The sequence below is a fragment of the Heteronotia binoei genome, chromosome 1, assembly GCF_032191835.1.
Source record: "Heteronotia binoei isolate CCM8104 ecotype False Entrance Well chromosome 1, APGP_CSIRO_Hbin_v1, whole genome shotgun sequence".
NCBI classification, from domain to species: Eukaryota; Metazoa; Chordata; class Lepidosauria; order Squamata; family Gekkonidae; genus Heteronotia; species Heteronotia binoei.
In genome coordinates, this window is record NC_083223.1 from 242,315,465 (window position 1) to 242,335,104 (window position 19,640).

Genomic DNA, 19,640 nt, shown 5'->3' on the forward strand with positions numbered 1-19,640 from the left:
TTCAGCTAAAATCATATAAGAACAGAAAGTGCTATATCACACAGCAAAGAGGAAACATTCTCAGAGAAACTGAACCTTTTGTAATATACTTAACCAGGAATGGCCTGGGATCCAATGCTGGATTCTGCCACATTATCCAACACTTTTATCAGTATGCACTCTGCATGTCAGTTTGTTCTCCCTTTAAATAATCTGTAATGCAGAAAATTCAGCATCCAGCATGAAGCTTGCTATCATAAGAAACTGTGCCGCTGTATAACCAGGAAAGTTGCTTCAGAAAAATTAGGGGGGAAGTAGCCAGAACCTTTGGTTGTCAAGAGAGTCATCAATCCATTAACATCCATTAACTCCCCTTCTACCAATCTTGATGCCCTTTTTTCCCCTTCTTTCTGCTTCCTTATTTATTTCCTGCACACAATTGTGGCAAGAGGTGCTGAGCCCCATTAATGCCCCCTTACCCCCGAACAGCAGCCCAGCACCCTCCCCATGCCCTGCTGTTCAGACAGCTAACAAGAGGCTAACTTAGGGAGTTCACCTAATCTACCATTAATTTTTTGAAATTCCAAATTTAGAAAACTGGATGGTGTTTCTTTTTAAAAATCTATATAATTTATTCTGGGTACAAAACTGGGATTCTGCCATTGGATGCAGAGTGCTGAACTCATGAGTGCTAGAACTCTCCTTGTCCCAGGTGAATAGTGCCCTAGAAGGCACCCATAATTTACACCTGTGGCTGCACACTACATTAGAAAGATCAATGGTAACTGGTAAGATTTCTTTGAACAAACCTAGATTGCAACTGCTGATCTTGTAATTGAAAAGCAATTACTGAATTCCTAACCCCTGAGAAGTTTCCAAGAAACCCCAGATTCTAAACCTCTCTCAGTAGATTTGTGGTCATCTAAAATATGGGACCATCTGATCCTAGATAAGACTTCTTCAATTTTGGATCATACTGATCCTTAAGAATCCTGTCAACAGTTTGTCACTAAATGGTTTCCAATATTGGAGAAAATAGATAATGATCCAACATATGTTTGTTCTTTCAATAAGAATAAGATTTACAAAGAGGTTTTGTATTTATAGCTTGTCTATAGACTCAAAGATATGTTGTTAAAGATTAGCACTGTTTTTCTGCAACTTGTAACACTTGTAAGATTTATTTTGCTTTTTTGTGTTTGACTCCATTGTTTGTAACTATTTTTATTTTTTTTTCAATATAGTTTATATTTAAAAATTGAAAAAACTACTAGAAGTGAATGTCTTTTTTGTCATATTACCTTTATTTACTTACAATAAAATAAGGGGAACCCTAATGGTAGAAGTTCTATGAAATGCCAACAGCTACCAATCTCTGTAATCATACAGAATACTTTGAAAGACCAACCTGTGCACCATTCAGACCAGGTGAGCTTGACTAACCATAGAAAGTGACAGATTTCCATAGCCAAACAAGCAGAAGAATTTAAAATGATCAAGGCTTCACAGCATTCTGATAGTTTCCACTGAATCCGTAAATCAGTTATTTAAATTCTTACACCCTATTCCTCTAAGAGAGGCTATAAGGAGAACAGACAAAAGCCCAACAGGAATCCATTCTCTTGACAATGGCTCGAACAATAAACGGAAATGTTCTGAACCATTCTCATTACAGTCTGAAGACTTTAATCTTGTGATCTCCTTCAGAGCCTGTTCTCAAAACCCTTCAGGTATCCTTAGAAGCTATAGAAAATGAGGATAATGTTTGTAGTTTAATTATGCATCTAAAGCATCGTGGAAAGCTAGACACACATCTGGTAGGTGTAATAATGTCCCAGTTATATTACCAAGACTGTGATTTTTTTTTGTTCAAGTTATACAGCTGTCTCATAGCTGAATATCTTAATGAAAAAAATTACTGTACACAGGATATCTGAAATGGGGAAGGCAGAGAAAAAGCAATGCTAGTTTTTTTTCCATACTCCTCACAAAGATTTAATTAATGCAGAAAATACATGCCATTGACTTTGGAAAGAAGAGGCTTTCTTTCTTTGTTGTAATACTCACTACAGTGGCCATACTTTTCAAAGTGAAATACCATACCTAAAACAATTACGGTATTAGGGCAAGCTTCTATGTAAATAGCTATGGAGAATTAATTTCACATGGTCTGTTATAATGATCAAGTTACATTTTTCCCCCCAGGGATAACATAGGATAGAAAGGAACTCCCTGGAGTTGCCCCAGAAGGTAGGGCCAGAATTAAAGGGTTGAAATTACTGTATTTTTTGGACCATAAGACGCACTTCCCCCCCAAAAAAAGTGGGGGGGAAAGTGCGTGCGTCTTATGGTCCAAATACTAAAAGATGAGGGGGGGCCTGCAGCCCCCGGGAGACAAGCGTTGAGATCGCCCCCATCGCCAACCCAGCACTTTGCAGGGAGCAATCTCGCTGCTTGTCTCCCAGCCAGGCGTACTTGCCCCGCGCTTGCGTGCCTGGCTGGGAGACAAGCGGCGAGATCGCTCCCTGCAAAGTGCTGGGTTGGCGATGGGGGCGGAGGGAGCGATCTCGCCGCTTGTCTCCCAGCCAGGCACGCAAGCGCAGGGCAAGCACGCTTTGCCAAGCGCTGCGTTTGCAGAGGGGGGGGGCTTCCTCTGTGCCTGTCTGCCAGGCTTCAGCTGCTGCTTCTAGTAAGGGTTGGGATCGGAGGCAGGATTGAGAGGGGGAAGGTGCCCAGATCTGGGTGCACAGCTTCAAAAATTTTTTTCCTGTTTTCCTCCTCTAAAAACTAGATGCGTCTTATGGTCCGGTGCATCTAATGGTCCGAAAAATACATTAGAAGAGTTTCTGACTCAACATTAGGAAGAACTTCCTGACAGTTAGAACAGTTCCTCAGTGGAACAGGCTTCCTTGGGAGGTGGTGGGCTCTCCTTTCTTGGAGGTTTTTAATCAGAGGCTAAATAATAATAATAATAATAATAATAATAATATTTTTTTATTTATATCCCACCCTCCCCGCCGAGGCAGGCTCAGGGCGGCCATCTGACAGCAGTGCTGATCCTGTGAACTTAGGGGGAGGCATTTGTGAAGTTCCTGCATTGTCCCTCCCAAATCTATGATTCTATGGAGAACTGCTGACGGAAATCCATGTTCTGATCACATCTAGACTTGATTACTATAATGTACACTATATGGGCTGTCTTTGAAGACTGTTCAGAAGCTTCACTTAGTACTAAATGCTGTGGAAGGGGGATGGATATATCATCCTGTACTCAAAAAATCTGTGCCTCTTTGCTTCCAGGCACAAGTCAGAGTGTGAGTGCTTACCTTTAAAACCATAAATGGCTTGGAAACAGGGTACATAAAACATCACCTCCTTCATATTGCCCTGTCAGACTGACTTTGGTTATATTACTATATGTGTGCCATATATTTAGTGGCTGCTTTTATTGTACTTCACACTACCACTGATCTGATTTTTGGCTGCCACTGCCTTTGATTTACACAAAGAGGAAGCTGGGTGGTAATAAATGCACAAAAGCAATAAATAAATATTACATTCCCAAATGACCAGGACAGCAGGTAACACAGAATGAAAATAATTTCATGGTTAAGAATTCAGATTCAGGAGCATTCCTCAAAGAAGGAAATGGTGTGACCAGCATAATTTGTCAAACAACACTGCAAGTATCATGGCAACAAAGCTAAATGAAAGTTGCATACATTTATAAATTTTCAAAGTTCACTGGCAAGTACTAAAGATAACTGACAGCTGTTGAGAGAAAGTACTGGGGGAGGAGACTTGATTAAACACAGGCCAGCCCAAAAGACTTTGGAGGTGTTTGCTTGTGATCATAACTTTATAAGAGACTATTTAAAGCACATGTTCCCCCATATGATTATTTTTAAAGACCCTAAATTCTAGAAAATTACATGGTTAGATGTTCACGTTTGAATCAGAAATATAATGTAAAAAAATATACTGATTTCAAGAAAATTGTGTGTGTGTGTAATTGCAGAGAAGCAGCTGATGAACTACCAAGTCATTTTTCCCTCCATCAGACTTCAGTTCCACTTGAGATGTGCAGATTTTTCATTGCTTATGAATACATTGATAAACAAAGAATTGTTTGGAACATCTGTAAGCAAACTGTGAAGAGATATTTCATAGTGAATGAACATCATGAGTTTCATATAATGCTTGCCAAAAAATGTGTAGAGTCAAATGCACTGGAAATAGCCCAAAACATTTTTCCATTGCAAATGCCTTTTCACATTTGCATCTGTAGGACAATTTACTGTGATGTAAAAATAATTATCTATCTGGGTACTCATCACTCCATTGCATCCTGGTATCCATCTTACCAGCAGGAAAGGTGATATGTGCAGCAACTGTTAACACATGTTCAATTATAATATCAAAGCCAAGGCACTTGGTTCACTTCTGGTTTCTGACAGCAGTGCACATATAACGTACCAGTACTGGAGACGTAGGTCGGGCAACATACTTTATTCCAGGTACATTACATGCGAGAGAGAGAACACGCGGGCCGGGTCCCGCTTATATACATCGCCCGGAACATCCCCCAAGACTGGCCAGCCCAATCCTGGCCAGTCAACTTCCCGCCACTGATGGTGATTGGCGGGTGCTCAGCGCGCTCCGCGGAGTCGCCTGGGTGTCCCCAGTCGCCTCCGTTGGCTGCGCGGACTTACGCTATTGCGTTATAACGAAATGGTTGCGTTATAACGAAATGGTTGCCGTAATACACTACACTCCTCCCCCCTTAGTTGATGTACATAATCCTGGAGGTAGGCGGGAGGCTGTCGCTCCCGTGTTGAACTCCTCAGGGCTGCTTGGGGTGTAGGGGCAGCTTCTGCGGCTGGGGTCTCTCCGGGGGGTGATGCATCGGCTTGTTGCTGGTCTGGCTCTGCTGATCGACCGGGCTCCGCTGGTATGGGCAGGGGCGGTGCTGGCGCGGCGACCTCGGGTAGATCCCTAGCTGGCTCTTCCCGGGGCATTGCTTCTCCCGCTTCGGTGGGCCCCTCCGGTAGAGTGCGGCGGCGCATTTGGTCAATGTGCCGCCTTAGGATCTGGCCCCCCTCTGTGGACACCTCCTAGTGGCGGGACCCTACTACTCGTAGCACCCACCCTGCTAGCCACCCCGGTCCCCCGGCGTAGTTGCGGGCGAACACCGGGTCCCCGGCAAAGAACCCCCTAGCCGTGTCCCTGATCTCTGGGGACCCGCGCACGTCAGGGGCTCGGACGGGGTGCAACCTGTCTAATCTCGTGGTGAGTTTGCGCCCCGTGAGGAGCTCCGCCGGGCTAACCCCCGTGACCGGGTTGGGGGTTACCCTGTTGTCAAACAAGAAGGCTGCAAGTCTGTGGTCCCAGTCGCCCTGTACTATCCGGCCCAGGGCTTCCTTGGTAGTTCGGACCATGCGCTCTGCCTGTCCGTTTGTGGCCGGGTGGAACGGGGCTGACCTTATGTGCCTGATCAGGTACCTCTGCAGGAACACCTGAAATTCCCCGGAGGTGAAAGCCGCCCCATTATCCGAGACAATGGTGTCTGGGATACCGTGGGTGCTAAGGGCCCTGCGCAGTGCCCGGATGGCGGCTGCTGATGAAGTGGACGCTACTGGAATGACCTCCAGCCATTTAGTGTAGGCGTCCACCATGATCAGGAAGATGTGCCCCTGGAAGGGCCCCGCGAAATCTAGGTGGAGCCTGGACCAGGGTTTCCTGGTGGTTTCCCATCGTGTAACCGGGGCACTGGGTGGCTCTGGCCGCGACTCCTGACACACGTTGCACCTCCGAACCCAGTTCTCGATCTCTTCATCCATCCCCGGCCACCAGACGTAGCTCCTGGATAACACCTTCATCCGGACTATGCCGGGGTGGGTCTCGTGAAGCGACTCTAGAACTCGCTTCTGTAGCGTGGGGGGGACCACCACCCGGCTTCCCCACAAGATGCACCCTTTGTGGGCTGCTAGCTCCTCTCTCCTCATTTTGTAGGGCCTAAACTCTTCCCCCATGTTCCCTTCTGGCCACCCCCTCACCACCCAGTCGAGAACCCTAGCCAGTGTTTTGTTCTTCCCGGTGGCCTTCGCCACCTCCGCGGCATGGAGGGGCTGTTCCGGAAGGGACTCGACCAACAGGGACTCGCAGGGGCAGGTTCTGTGTCGGGCAGTGGCAAACGGCTAAGTGCGTCCGCGTGGCCCATAGCTTTGCCGGCCCGGTGGACTAGAGTGTACATGTAAGAGTTGAGGAATTGATTCCACCTCAACTCGCACTGTGACAGTATCTGGGGGGTTTGGCGGTCAGGGGCCAGCAGACCTAAGAGCGGCTTGTGGTCGGTGGCTATTGTGAACCTCCGCCCATACAGATAGTCATGAAACTTGTGGACCCCCGCCACGATTGCCAAAGCCTCCTTATCTATTTGCGCGTAATTGTGCTCGGCTGGTGTGAGAGTACGGGAGTAGTACGCCACCGGTACCTCCCTCCCGTCCGGGAGTTGGTGCCCCAGGACTGCGCCCACCCCATATGGCGACGCATCGCAAGCCAAGATGACCGGGAGGCGCTCGTCAAAATGGTGGAGCACCGCATTGGAAACCAGAATGTCTTTTACTGCCTGAAACGCGGCGGCTTGCCGTTTGCCCCATACCCAAGGGGCTTGTTTGTCCAGCAGCCGATGTAGGGGTTCTGCAAGGGCTGCCTTGTGGGGGAGGAACGAGTAGTAAAAATTGAGCACCCCCAAGAAGCTTTGTAGCTCCGCTTTGCAGGTGGGGGCCGGGGCTTGCACGATGGCTCGTGTCTTTTCCTCCGTTGGGTGGATTCCCGCTGCATCTACGGCGAATCCTAGGAACTCCACCCTTGGTACCCCCAGCAAGCATTTCTCCCTCTTGACCTTGAGCCCCACTGCTTGGAACCGGCGGAGCACTTCTCTTAGGCGGTTGCCGAATTCATCGGGGTCCGGGGCGGCAATCAAAACATCATCGAAGAACGGCTGGACTCCAGGGATCCCTTTAAGGAGAGCATCCATTATACTCTGGAAAATCCCCGGAGCGACGCTGACCCCGAACTGTAGCCTCCGCACTTGGAAGGCTCCCCTGTGTGTCACAATGGTTTGGGCCTCCGCCGTTTTAGCATCTACCGGAAGCTGTTGGTAGGCCTGTGCCAGATCCAGCTTCCCAAAGATCTTTGACCCTGCTAGGGCTGCCAGGACGTGGCTCACCACTGGCACGGGGTAGGGGTTATCCTGCAGTGCCTTATTTATTGTGCACTTATAGTCGGCACAAATCCGCACCTCCCCGTTTGGCTTGATCGGGGTTACAATGGGGGTCTCCCACGTGGCATAGTCCACCGGTTCCAAGACCCCTTGGGCAATGAGACGGTCCAGTTCGGCCTCGATTTTTGGCTTCAAGGCGAACGGGACCCGCCTGGCCTTGAGCCGGATTGGCCTGACCGTCGGGTCGAGTGGTAGGGAAATGGCCAGCCCCTTGTAGCTCCCCAGGGAACCATCAAACACGTTGGGGAACTCTTGGCATACCTCCCCGAACCCCCTGGGTGTTAGGGTTTGCCCCACCCCCTCCACGCGGATCCCCAAGGGTTTGAACCACGCCAGTCCTAGCAGGGTGGTAAGCTGGCACTTCACTACCAGGATGTCCAGCGGCTCGCTGAAGGACCCCCTCTCAACATGCACTCGGGCCCACCCCACGATTTGAACCGGGTTCTTCTGAAAGTCCCGCAGTTTGAAGTCCGCCAGCCTTAGTTGAAGCCGCTGGCGGGGGCACAGTTTCCTCAGGGTCTCCTCTGCTATAATGGAAATGGAGGAGCCTGAGTCCACCTCCATTTGGCATGGGGCTCCCTCAATGAGGACCGTCATTTTGATCTTGTCGGGGGTGGTAAGGGGCAAGTTCAGTACCTGTAGTGTGGTGGAGGCCGTGGAGTGGAACTCCGCCGACTCGTGGTGAGTGGTCAGCCTCCGCAGCTCCGGCAGTCCCAGGTCCGGTACTTGCAGTCCCTTCTGTCGTGGGGGTCGCCGCAGCTGGCGCACTTTGTGGCTGGTGGTCTCTCCGCCGCTGGGGGTCGATTGGTGGCTCGGGATCGCTGTGGTGTGCGGTTGGTGGCTGCTGCTGGGTGGCGCAACTGGAACGCTTCTCCTTCGTCCTGACGGTCGGGGTCCAGCTTCTCGTGGTGGATGGCCTCGGTCTTCGCCTTGGGGAAAGTCCGGGTGGTCCTCTCGAACGCCACGGCTTCGCTGAAAGCGCTCTGGAGGGTGAGCTCTTCCTTCGCGAAGAGCTTCTGCTGGAGCCTCTCGTCGCGAAGGCCCCAGGCGAACCGGTCCGCCAGGGTCTCTTCCAGGTTCGGGAAGTTGCAGTTGCCTGCGATCTGTCACAGGGCCGCCAGGTAGTCAGCGGCAGATTCTCCCTGGGCCTGGTCCCTCTTGTGGAAGAGGAACCGGCAGGCCACCCGCGAAGGCTGTGGCAGGAAGTGGCCTGTGAGGAGCCTGACGACCTCCTCGTAGGACTTCTCGGTGAGTCTGGCGGGGGCCGAGGGACCCTTAGCGATCTCGAACGTGGCGGCCGAGTTCGGTACAGGGGCAGCCCCATGTAGAGGGCATTACAGTAGTCCAACCTCGAGGTGACCGTTGCATGGATCACTGTTGCCAGGTCGCTACGTTCCAGGAAGGGGGCCAACTGCCTCGCCCTCCTAAGGTGGAAAAAGGCGGATTTAGCAGTGGCTGCTATCTGTGCCTCCATTGTCAAGGAAGGCTCCAGTAGCACTCCCAGGCTTCTGACCCTGCGCACTGGTATCAGTGACGCACCGTCAAAGGCTGGTAGGGAGATCTCCTCTCTTGGCCCACCGCAACCCACGCAAAGAACCTCTGTCTTCGCTGGATTCAGCTTCAACCCACTCCACTTGATCCAACCTGCCACGGCTTGCAGCGCCCGGTCCAGATTTACAGGGATGTTGCCAGTCCGGCCGCCCATCAATAGATAGACATCAGACTTGCTTAATTCTTTATTTTCATTGAGAAGGATCTTGGAATCACAAAGATGAGAAAGAACTTTGCTTCAGGCCTTGATGAGCCGTTTCCAGTCAGAATTGACTATCTGGGACTCTCTTTAGTTCACTATAGCACAGGTTTGACAGTGGATCTGAGACTATGGATTATTTGCCTTGCTCCTTTCTTGACAATGTTTCAGCACCAGGACAAAAGTGGTGCTCTTAAGAGTTTTAGAGCATTCTAGGTAGGTGTATCACCTCAGCTGCCAGAGTTATCACCTTGCATTGGTAGTTGGAATTTTAGCTGATTTGCTCTGCCAAGGCTTATTTTGAATAATCCTCTTGTTTTATGCACTTCTGTGAGCTATTTTAGCTTAATTGATACTAGCCATCTGACGGACTTATCTGATGATGATACTGGATTTATATCCCGCCCTCCACTCCATAGAGTCTCAAAGCGGCTCACTATCTCCTCTACCTTCCTCCCCCGCAACAGACACCCTGTGAGGTGGGTGGGGCTGGAGAGGGCTCTCACAGCAGCTGTCCTTTCAAGGACAACCTCTGCCAGAGCTATGGCTGACCCAAGGCCATGCCAGCAGGTGCAATTGGAGGAGTGGGGAATCAAACCTGGTCCGCACACTTAACCACTACACCAAACTGGCTCTCTATCTAAAGGAAGAAGACAAATAGCTGTATAGTGCAGTATAAACCTCAACATCAAATAGTCAGTCCTTCAACATTTAGAAAAAGATGAATGTAATTACTAAGAGCCAGCATGGTTCCTCAAGAAGAAGTCATGTCAGACTAACCTTATCTCCTTTTTTGAGAAAGTTACTGCCTTGCTGGATCAGGGGAATGTCATAGACATAGTTTATCTTGATTTCAGTGAGGCTTTTGATAAGGTTCCACATACTATTCTTGTTGACAAGTTGATCTGTAACTAACCAGTTGACAAATTGTACCCAAAGATTGCTTGCAGAGGCAAGACAAGTGGAGTGCCACAAAGATCTGACCTAGGACCTGTTTTTTTCAACATCTTTATAAATGATTTGGATGAAGGAATAGAGGGAATACTTATTAAATTTACAGATGATATGAAATTGGGAGGGGTCACAAATACAGTAAAAGACAGAGGCAGGATACAGGATGATCTTGACAGGCTGGATAACTGGGCAAAAACAAATAAAATGAATTTTAATGGAGATAAATGTAAAGTTCTGCATTTAGGTAGGAAAAATCCAATGCATCATCATAGGATGGGGGAGACTTGTCTTGGCACTTGTATGTGTGAAAAGGATCTAGGGGTCTTAGTGGACCATACACTGAACATTAGTCAGCAGTTTGATGCAGTGGCTTAAAAGGCAAATTCAATTTTGGGCTGTATCAACAGAAGTATAGTGTTCAGATCAACATGAAGTGATGGCGTCACTTTACACTGCTCTGGTTAGACCTGACATAGAGTATTGTGTTCAGTTTTTGACACCACTATTTAAGAAGGATATAGACAAACCAGAACTTGTCCAGCAGAGAGCAACAAAGATAGTGAGGGGTCTGAAGACCAAGTCCTGTAAGCAAAGGTTGAAGGAGCTGGGTATGTTTAGCCTGGAGAGGAGACAACTGACAGGTGATATGATTACCATCTTCAAGTACTAGAAGGGCTGTCATATAGAGGATTGAGCAGAGTTGCTTTCTGTTGCCCCAGAAGGTCGGAACAAAACCTATGGGATAAATTAAATCAAAAGAGTTTCTGGCTAAGCATCAGGAAGAACTTCCTGACCGTTAGAGTAGTTCCTCAGTAGAACAGACTTCCTCGGGAGGTGATGGGCTCTCCTTCTTTGGAGGTTTTTAATCAGAGGCTAGATGGCCATCTGACAGCAATGCTGATTCTGTGAATAATATATACCAGGGCCAACGGTAGCTCTCCAGATGTTTTTTCCTACAACTCCCATCAGCCCCAGCCATTAGCCATGCTGGCTGGGGCTGATGAAAGTTGTGGGCAAAAAACATCCGGAGATCTACCATTGGCCACCCCTGATATATACAAAGTAATTCTTATTGCTTATGTTTGTTTCCAATAATACCAAATACACAGTATATCAAAAAGTTTCACAAAAGGAAAGGCTCCACAATATTTCAATGTCCAGAGAATGTCCAGTCGTTCTCCCTTCTTATTCAATCCTGTGTGGTATCCAAATTCCTTACAAATCCTGGCTCCAAAGATGAAGTTCCCTTACGTGCCCGTCAACTTGGATCACGTTTCACATATAATGCTTCCTTCGAAGAGCCAATCTGCTCAATTTTTTTTTTATGTCAACTAAGACCACTTGATCAAATTTCCAATAGGCACTAGCTCTGTGAATAAGGCAGATCATGAGAAGGGCAGGAAGGGTTGCATCAGTACTTAGTTCTTATGGCCCTTTCTTGCATGCTCAAGGAAATGTTGATTGACACTTTGGGATCAGTGAGCAATTTTTCTCCAGACTAGTTTGGCCAGGGATCCTGGAGGTTTTTGCCTTCTTCTGGGCATGGAGCAGGGGTCACTGGGGATGTATGTATGTGCAGGAAATATCTATGAAGTTCCTGCATTGTTCGGGAGTTTGGAGTAGATGACTCTGGAGGAACCTTCCAACTATATGATTCTGTGATTCTATGATTCTAATATCTTCTGCTCTCCATATTCTTTTTGCCATCTTCCCCCCTGCCCACAAAGTGGCTGGCAGTCTGCAATTGTAATGAAAGGATTTTGTCATCTGATTTTAGATTGTAAATAACCTATTTTTCAGTTGTTTACTTATGCATAATGTTTTTATCTCTGTTGTATATTGCCCAGAGTTCTGCTATAGCAGGGATGGGTGCTTCATAAATCTAACAAATAAATCTAACAAATAAAATAAATATTCATATGTCAACTGCCTTAATCCTTAGCTGCAGTTTCATCTCACCCTTCTATGGTTTTTTTTTAAACTTCAGAATGGTCTAAGGCTCACAATCGATGAAGCAAACAGACCTACCTGAACAGACCTCTTCATAGGTAGGATTTGGAGTATGTCCCCCTGCATAACCCACTTGAGTTGAGAAGACTCCCTTCTGCCTCCAAAATATTCTTTCTGCTCCCCAGAAACAGCCCATACCTGCAAGAAACAAAACCCAAAGTACAAATATGATTAACATACTTTAAAAGTTCACCTCTTTGCTCAGAACACTAAGGATTTGGGGCAACACATAACAGAGCTAAAAACACATTTATAAACAAAAACAAGTCAACAAAACAGCACGGTGTAATAGAACAGTCATAAAAACAACACATGGGGCAACCTGGTGGCTGCAACCTTCATAACAGAACAGTTCAGAAAGTACGTGGAAGCTGTAAAGCCAAGGAGCCAACTGGAACTCTTGGGGTGGCATTCCATAAAGTATGCACAACAGAGAAGTCACAGCTTTGTAGCTTCTTGTATCCTACAACAGTAAAGGAAATTATGTGGGGCAAAGAGATCAAAGCCTCCCTATGTTACCTCAGTACATAGAGAAGACTTAGGCACTACCTAGGGTATGCAAGACTCTGGTATCAAGTGTTTCACAAGTGGGAAACATCACCTTGAACTTAGCCTGTTCGCACATGTGCAGCCACTACAGCTAGACTGGTGTGATCTCTTCTCTGCACTCTAATTAAAAACAAAAACAAAAAGCTAGCTGCTGCATTCTGCCCTTCCAGAAGCCTCCAAGTGATCTTTAAGGGCAGCCTAGCAAAGAGCCCGTAATAGTGGTTTTTAAAAAGTATGCTATTTGTGTAGAAGATGGGAGCAGGATCACTGCTGACTCACTTGCCAAATTAAGCATTTCTCTTTCCAGCAACTTTTCAATAATGAAGGCCATGAACCACAAAACCCTTACTGAAAAGCAGCACCATTCTCTTAAAAAAAAATCCCAATATCTGACAAACTGGGAATCTACAAAACCTCATTCCATTAGAGTATGAGTTATTTTTAATTATTATTTAAATGTGTATAAATGTACAAATATTAATACCAAACAAAAAAAGAGAATCATTTTTTATGAAGATACAAAAAGCTTTGTGTGTTTTTGTTTTCAGTACACAACCAAAGACTCCGAACTTAGCTTCAAGAGTGTAAGCTTAAAGTACCTCCCAAGGAAACTCTGTCAAGGAACACAATGCTGCAGTCCTAAGAAACAATGTGGGAGTAAGCCACATTGAATAAAATGGGAGTTACATCTCAGCCAACCAGTTTAGGATTGCTACCTACATAACTTTGCCAATCACATAACTAGATTTTTTTTCAATTTTTGTTGTAAATACGTTAATCTTTTGTTTTTCTTAAACAAAAGGGATTTGTCATCATTTTAGAAGGTGCTTCTTTACCAGAAATATTTATGACTTTCAAAATGTGCAACCTTTAGTGAAGAGAATCCTCATCCACACAAAAGCCTTAGGGTTGGTTGAATACCAATCATACACATTTTTACAACATAATTTTCTTTTAGCTGATTAGCAAACTGTCAAAACACAATAATTTGTATTAATGGCAAACATTCATTTAATGTTCTGCTTCCTGGCATCTGCAATCTTTAAAAGGTGGCAGAGCAATAATTAACTAAATTAGAGATCATATAGGAAGGGGGGGGGGAAATCCTCTCAGGCTAGCCAATTTATGCATGCAAATAATATTCAAAGTGCACATAAAAATGAAGCATTCGTTCACCAACATGGCCAGTTAACCAGGTCAGTCAGGATCTCAATTCAGCAAAATTCCACTGACTTCAAAGGTGTTTCACCAATCATCAAGATTTGCAGATAAGAACTACCAAATAGCTAATCAGCAGAAAAAATACGGCAACTATAGCAGCTCCATATATAGAACCTCTGCTTTGCATATAAACATAGCTCAGTAGGAAGCTAGAAGATTTGCATGCACATGGTTCTCAGTTTAATCCCTGGCATCTCCAGGTGAAAGGACCTCAGAGAAAAACCTGCATGAGATCTGTTGTACAGAAGAGAGGGTGGGAGAATACTAGATGAGATGAACCAATGGTTTGACTGGGTATAAAGGAGCTTAATATATTCATACTTTCATCTATATGTTTTCAGTGAGCTAGGTTCAAAGCACCATTTTTCTAAGTTGTTTTAATCAATGCCATCACCCATGCAATATTGGTGTTCGGTGTTTATTTTGAATCATGAGATCTTGATGGGAGGCTGGGTTCTACTGGACATCCTGATATGTATTTGTCCAGAGTGATTTAGGCCAGGTCATCTCTTTGAGTGAATCATAATAGTTCTGCTGCCTTCTTTCAATTTCAAAGTTGCTTTGAAAACTCAGTTAATAGAACAAAGCCATACCTGCCATCAAATAGATCAGAAAGACACGGCCTGTCTTTGAAACTTCAGAAACTAACTTCAAACTAAAGTCATGTTCTCTGGCCAGCTCTTATCTTTGTTGCTGGTTGAAATGTACAAAAAACAAAGAGACAATATCACTGACAATCTAAAAAGTGTACATCCAGAATGTTCTTCATCTAATACTAGATAAAAGGACTAAGAGAAATGAATGTGGAAGCGTATTCTGGGTCTCCGAGCTCTCTGTTTCCCAAGAAGTTTGAATATTGGTTCAGAGCACCAAAACTGCATCCTTTTGATGCCCAGACCAGAGAAACCTCTTTTCCAGAAATCCACTTTTACACTCAGGGCCCAGTATTAGGACTTTTCCCAACATCTTATCCAAACTCATACTTACCCAAACTCATCCTTTACCTGCCAGCTTACCTTCCCTGGGAAAGTTAGGTTTGGTCCACCAGCTTCTCTGTAATTGATTAGCCATAACACCAGAAAATGGTGTAAAGATATGAGAAAGCCAACTGCTGAAACTAAGAAGATATGGTCTGAAACTCTGCCTGGATAGGATGCCAACCTAGGAATTAATTGCAGCATTTTCACAGGCAGCATCCAAGAACACAAAGAACAATAAAACAACTGAACATTTGATTCCTAGCTAGTCATCACAAATGTCAATACAGCAAATGACAAACTGAAACTTGATTTCTAATTATGCAACATACTGAAGAAGAAGAAAATGTACATGTCAAAGAGATACCATTAAATTCATTCAATCCTGCAAAAGCTATTTATTGCATAGATACATTCTTCTCTATACCTTGTTAATGGTGCCTCAGCTCCACAATTCAGACTCATAAAGATATTGAAGGAAAATATTATGCATCCTAGCCATATACAGACACAGGCTCAGCTCAGACATCACAATACACTATAGTTTAATTAAACTAATTTTAAACATAACTACTCTATTAAGTATAGTTGGCTAGGGTATCTGAAACTAGGATCCAAAACTGGTTTATCATCCATAGTTAATCTCAATTAGAGTTTTGCAATGAATAGAGACATGCAGGCTTAATCTTGGTTTATTCCTCAGCTCCATCCTCCATGGCTGTACAACGCAAGTAATGAAATCACCATGGGTTGGCATCTTCAAGCTGAACCCGTTTCCCAAACTAACCATAGGTAAAGTTAAACCATGGATTTGTGTTATGTCTTCATCAAGTTATAGTGGATCAATCTTTACTTGTCAGGACTAAAACAAAAAACAGTATGCTGGAAAAATGGTTTATAGAACAGGAAGAAAAAAACAATCCTAGCAAGGTGTGAGGACAGCAATTTATGCTCTACAAAGTTGAATATGAAACCCCTTCTATGGGGCAATCCAAAAAGTCAATGATGCTACACTCAACCACCTTGTATTAGAAATTTGTATGAGAACAAATTCAGGCATACAGAAAAATAACATGTTGCATTGGGGTCCAGTAGCAACTTAGAGAACAACAAGATTTTCAGAGCATTTCCCCTGTGTTCTTTTCCTCCTTAGCAATCCAGGTGAAGGGGGCAAAATCGACCTTCCATCCCTTTTCTGTCAAAAGAGTTCCACATGCATGCACACACACAGGCACAGTCTCTTGTCAATATGATCTAAGAGGAAATTATTTCATGATCCCAAAAGAGTTGCCAGAAAAGGGCAACTAGAATGATTAAAGGGTTGGAACACTTTCTCTATGAAGAAAGGTTAAACGCTTGGGGCTCTTTAGCTTGGAGAAACGTTGACTGCGGGGTGACATGACAGAGGTTTACAAGGTAATGCATAGGATGGAGAAAGTAGAGAAAGAAGTACTTTTCTCTCTTTCTCACAATACAAGAACTCGTGGGCATTCAATGAAATTGTTGAGCAGTCAGGTTAAAACGGATAAAAGGAAGTACTTCACCCAAAGGGTGATTAACATGTGGAATTCACTGCCACAGGAGGTGGTGGCGGCTGCAAGCATAGATAGCTTCAAGAGGGGGTTAGATAAAAATATGGAGCAGAGGTCCAGAGGTCAGTGGCTATTAGCCACAGTGTGTATATATATATGTGTGTGTATATATAGATAGATATAGATATAGATATAAATTTGGCCACTGTGACAGAGTGTTGGACTGGATGGGCCATTGGCCTGATCCAACATGGCTTCTCTTATGTTCTTAATCTTATGAGTCTTTTTATGGGAAATATTAGGTCACAAATCTTAACCACCCAGTACTTGATTAATTACAGTAACTTCCACAAAATATTAGGGATTATAGTGTATACAACTGCATATAGCTTGATGTCAGGAAGATCCTACTATGTAATTTTGCATCATTTAATGTGCCAGGTTAATACCTATGCTTGATTCAATACTGCTTTTAGACTTCTGGCTGGTCCCAGGTTCAATGTCTGGCACCTCCAGTTAAAAGGAATGAGGCAGTGGGTGATGTGAAAGACCTCAGCCTGAGACCTGGAGAGCTGCTACCAGCCTGAGCAGACTGTACTGACTTTGATAGGCCAATGGTCTGATTCAGTAGAAGGCAGCTTCATGTATGAACCCTAATCATACTGCATTGTTTTCTTAATTTCTCATCCTGTTCATTCTACCGAATCACTCTCAAGAAACACGGCTTGAGTTCCAGTAAGAAAACATGACTCTCCCAAAACACTAGAACTCAAAGGCATCCAATGAAGCTGATGGGCAGTAGGCTCAGGAAAGACAAAATAATTAGAGGGATTAGAATGTGGAATTTGCTGCCAGAGAATGTAGTGATGGCTACAGGAATAAAACAGCTTTAAAAGGGGATTAGATGAAGGATAAGGGTACTAGCCAAAGTAACTGAGGGAAACCTCCACATTCAGAGGCACTAAACTTCTGAATTCCAGAACCAGGAGAAAATCAGGGGAAAATCTTGGTCTCTATGCCCTATTGTTGGCCATCCAAAAGAACTGGTTGGCCATTGTATGAGACAGGATGCTAGACTAGATAGACCACTGGTTTGATACAGCTGGGCTTTTCTTATGTTCTTGCAACTATAAATCACCTAAGTAAATAAATAAGAAATACCTCTGATGCACCAGGCACACAGAAATCACAAGCTATATATTTATCCAAGCATGCCGTGAATCTCACAGGTGCTTTCCTTTCATCCAATAAAAGCTCTGTGGTACATTGATCTTGAGCCATGAATAATGGTTGTTAATCACTTGCTGTTGTTAATCACTTACCTCCCAATAGACAAAAACAGTAAAAAAAAATTTTGGCAACCACTAGAGTTTTTTTTTGGATCCCTGTCCTCTTGGAAACTAAAGAAGACCTGGAATATCTGATCAAGAAATCAAAGAAGAAAGTGAGAAGTTTGGCCTCTTCCTAAACATCAAAAAGACCAAGATCATGGCCACCAAGAAGAATAGAAACATCAAAATAATAGTTGACAACGAAGAGACTGAATGTGTGAAAATTCACTTGCTTAGGACCACTGGATCAACCAAAGTGGCAAATGCAGTCCAGAAATAAAACATTGAATCACACTGGGCCATACAGTAATGATGAGCATGAATTGAATATGGAAGAGCAAGGACATCACCCTAGCTACCAAATGCAGATTAGTTTGTGCTATTGTGTTCCCCATAGCAACCTATGGCTGCAAAAGTTGGATCATTAAGAAGCAAGGAGGAAAATCGACTCATTTGAACTGTGGTCCTGGAGAACATTCCTGCGTGTTCCAAAACAGCAAAGGTGACAAACAAGCAAGTATTGGTACGCATAAAACCAGACATGCCATTGGAAGGGAAAATCACAAAACTGCGACTGTCTTATTTTGGCCATGTCATGTGGAAGAACTCACTAGAAAATGCAGCTATGCTTGGATTGATTAGCAACAAAAGGAAATCAGGCTGCCAAAGAACACGGTGGCTAAACACCATAAAAGTCAACACCAGCTTGAGCATGGAATAACTCAAAGAAATAGTGCAAGATTGGAAAACAGGCAGAGAGCTGGCCCACAGAATCACCGAGAGTCAAACATGACTAAATGGTTAACAAAAACAGCAGATAGACATGTAATATACATCAGAATGAGCTTGCAAATACAGTGAAACAGAACACTGAGATTAGCATACAAAGGACACTCCGTAGAAGATATGTAATTGTGTCCATCTTACCTAAGGGACAGGGGCAGATTTACCTAGATAAGATAAACATATGAACCTATCCCTTATAACTGCTGAGGAGTGAGCATTTAGTCTGACCAGAATGAACTCCATTAACAAGTTTTCAGAAGTAAACAGATTTAGAAGGGTAGAGATTTAGGGGGGGGGGGGGGGAGAGATATCGAAAAATTGGGATGGATGGGTGCAGTGTGCTTTAAAGGCAGAGCTTTGATGATTGATTAATTTTATATGATTTCTCACTGAAGCCAATAAGGCATGAAAGTCCAGGTCCTGGATAGTGTCCAGATTAACCCTGAGAGCCAGAAGTTTCTCAAATACAGTCTTAAACCATGTTGATCTATAAGAGTCCTCCATCAGGAGTGCCAGGTAGCTCTTGCTGCTCAAACATGTCTTGATTCAAAATGCTTATCAGCAAGCCCTTGCCTCAAGATGAGGTTGGCCCAGTTCTGAACAGACAGCAATGCCAGCTATGCATTAAGGAATGTTTAATAAATTTCACAGAAAATATAAAAGGAGATGGTCAATATTTTCATTTGCTGAGACAATCCTTATGGCTACTCCCTAAAGAATAGTAGGGATGACTTGAATAGCAGCTGGAACATAGTTCTCACTCCATTTCAGGAAAAATATACTATCAGTGCAGGTTTTTGCTTTTTTCCTTATCAGTGACCATTTTAGATTAGATGAGAAAACAATATAAAAATTATTTTGTTTGCTGGATTTCTTCACCATTTAGAGTCCGTCTAAACACTGAATGATTCATTTTTTGAAGAGAGAAAACAACTACTTTAGTTTTCTGGTAGTTTATTTTAAGGCCTTCCTTAATGCAACACTCAGAGAAAATTTTTAATGATCTCTGCAGAGCAAATCTCATGTGAAGAAGCAGAGCAGTATTATCAACATAAAGGGTGCTTTCCTTCCAAAACTATTCCAAGGAGAATAGTCAAAAATTTCATACTTCTTATTATACAATGATAATCAAAAAGCTCTGTGTACAGGGGGAGGTGTTAACAGCTCTCATTGACTTGGGAACAAACTCAATGCACTTTAAGATGGATAAAGAAGATGCAAACTGAGAAGAAAAATGAATGAAAAATATTGCCAGGCTTAAATATA

General features: G+C 44.3%; 1 protein-coding gene across 3 annotated transcripts in view; it reads right to left on the reverse strand.

Moving 5' to 3' along the window:
- Nucleotides 1–19,640, reverse strand: part of MSRA (methionine sulfoxide reductase A) — a 353,827-nt gene that overhangs the window by 182,104 nt on the left and 152,083 nt on the right. For all 3 annotated transcript variants that reach the window (XM_060250067.1, XM_060250083.1, XM_060250076.1), the window contains exon 3: nucleotides 11,997–12,116. In XM_060250067.1, coding sequence (XP_060106050.1) covers nucleotides 11,997–12,116 — 120 coding nt within the window. The remainder of the gene's footprint in view (nucleotides 1–11,996; nucleotides 12,117–19,640) is intronic.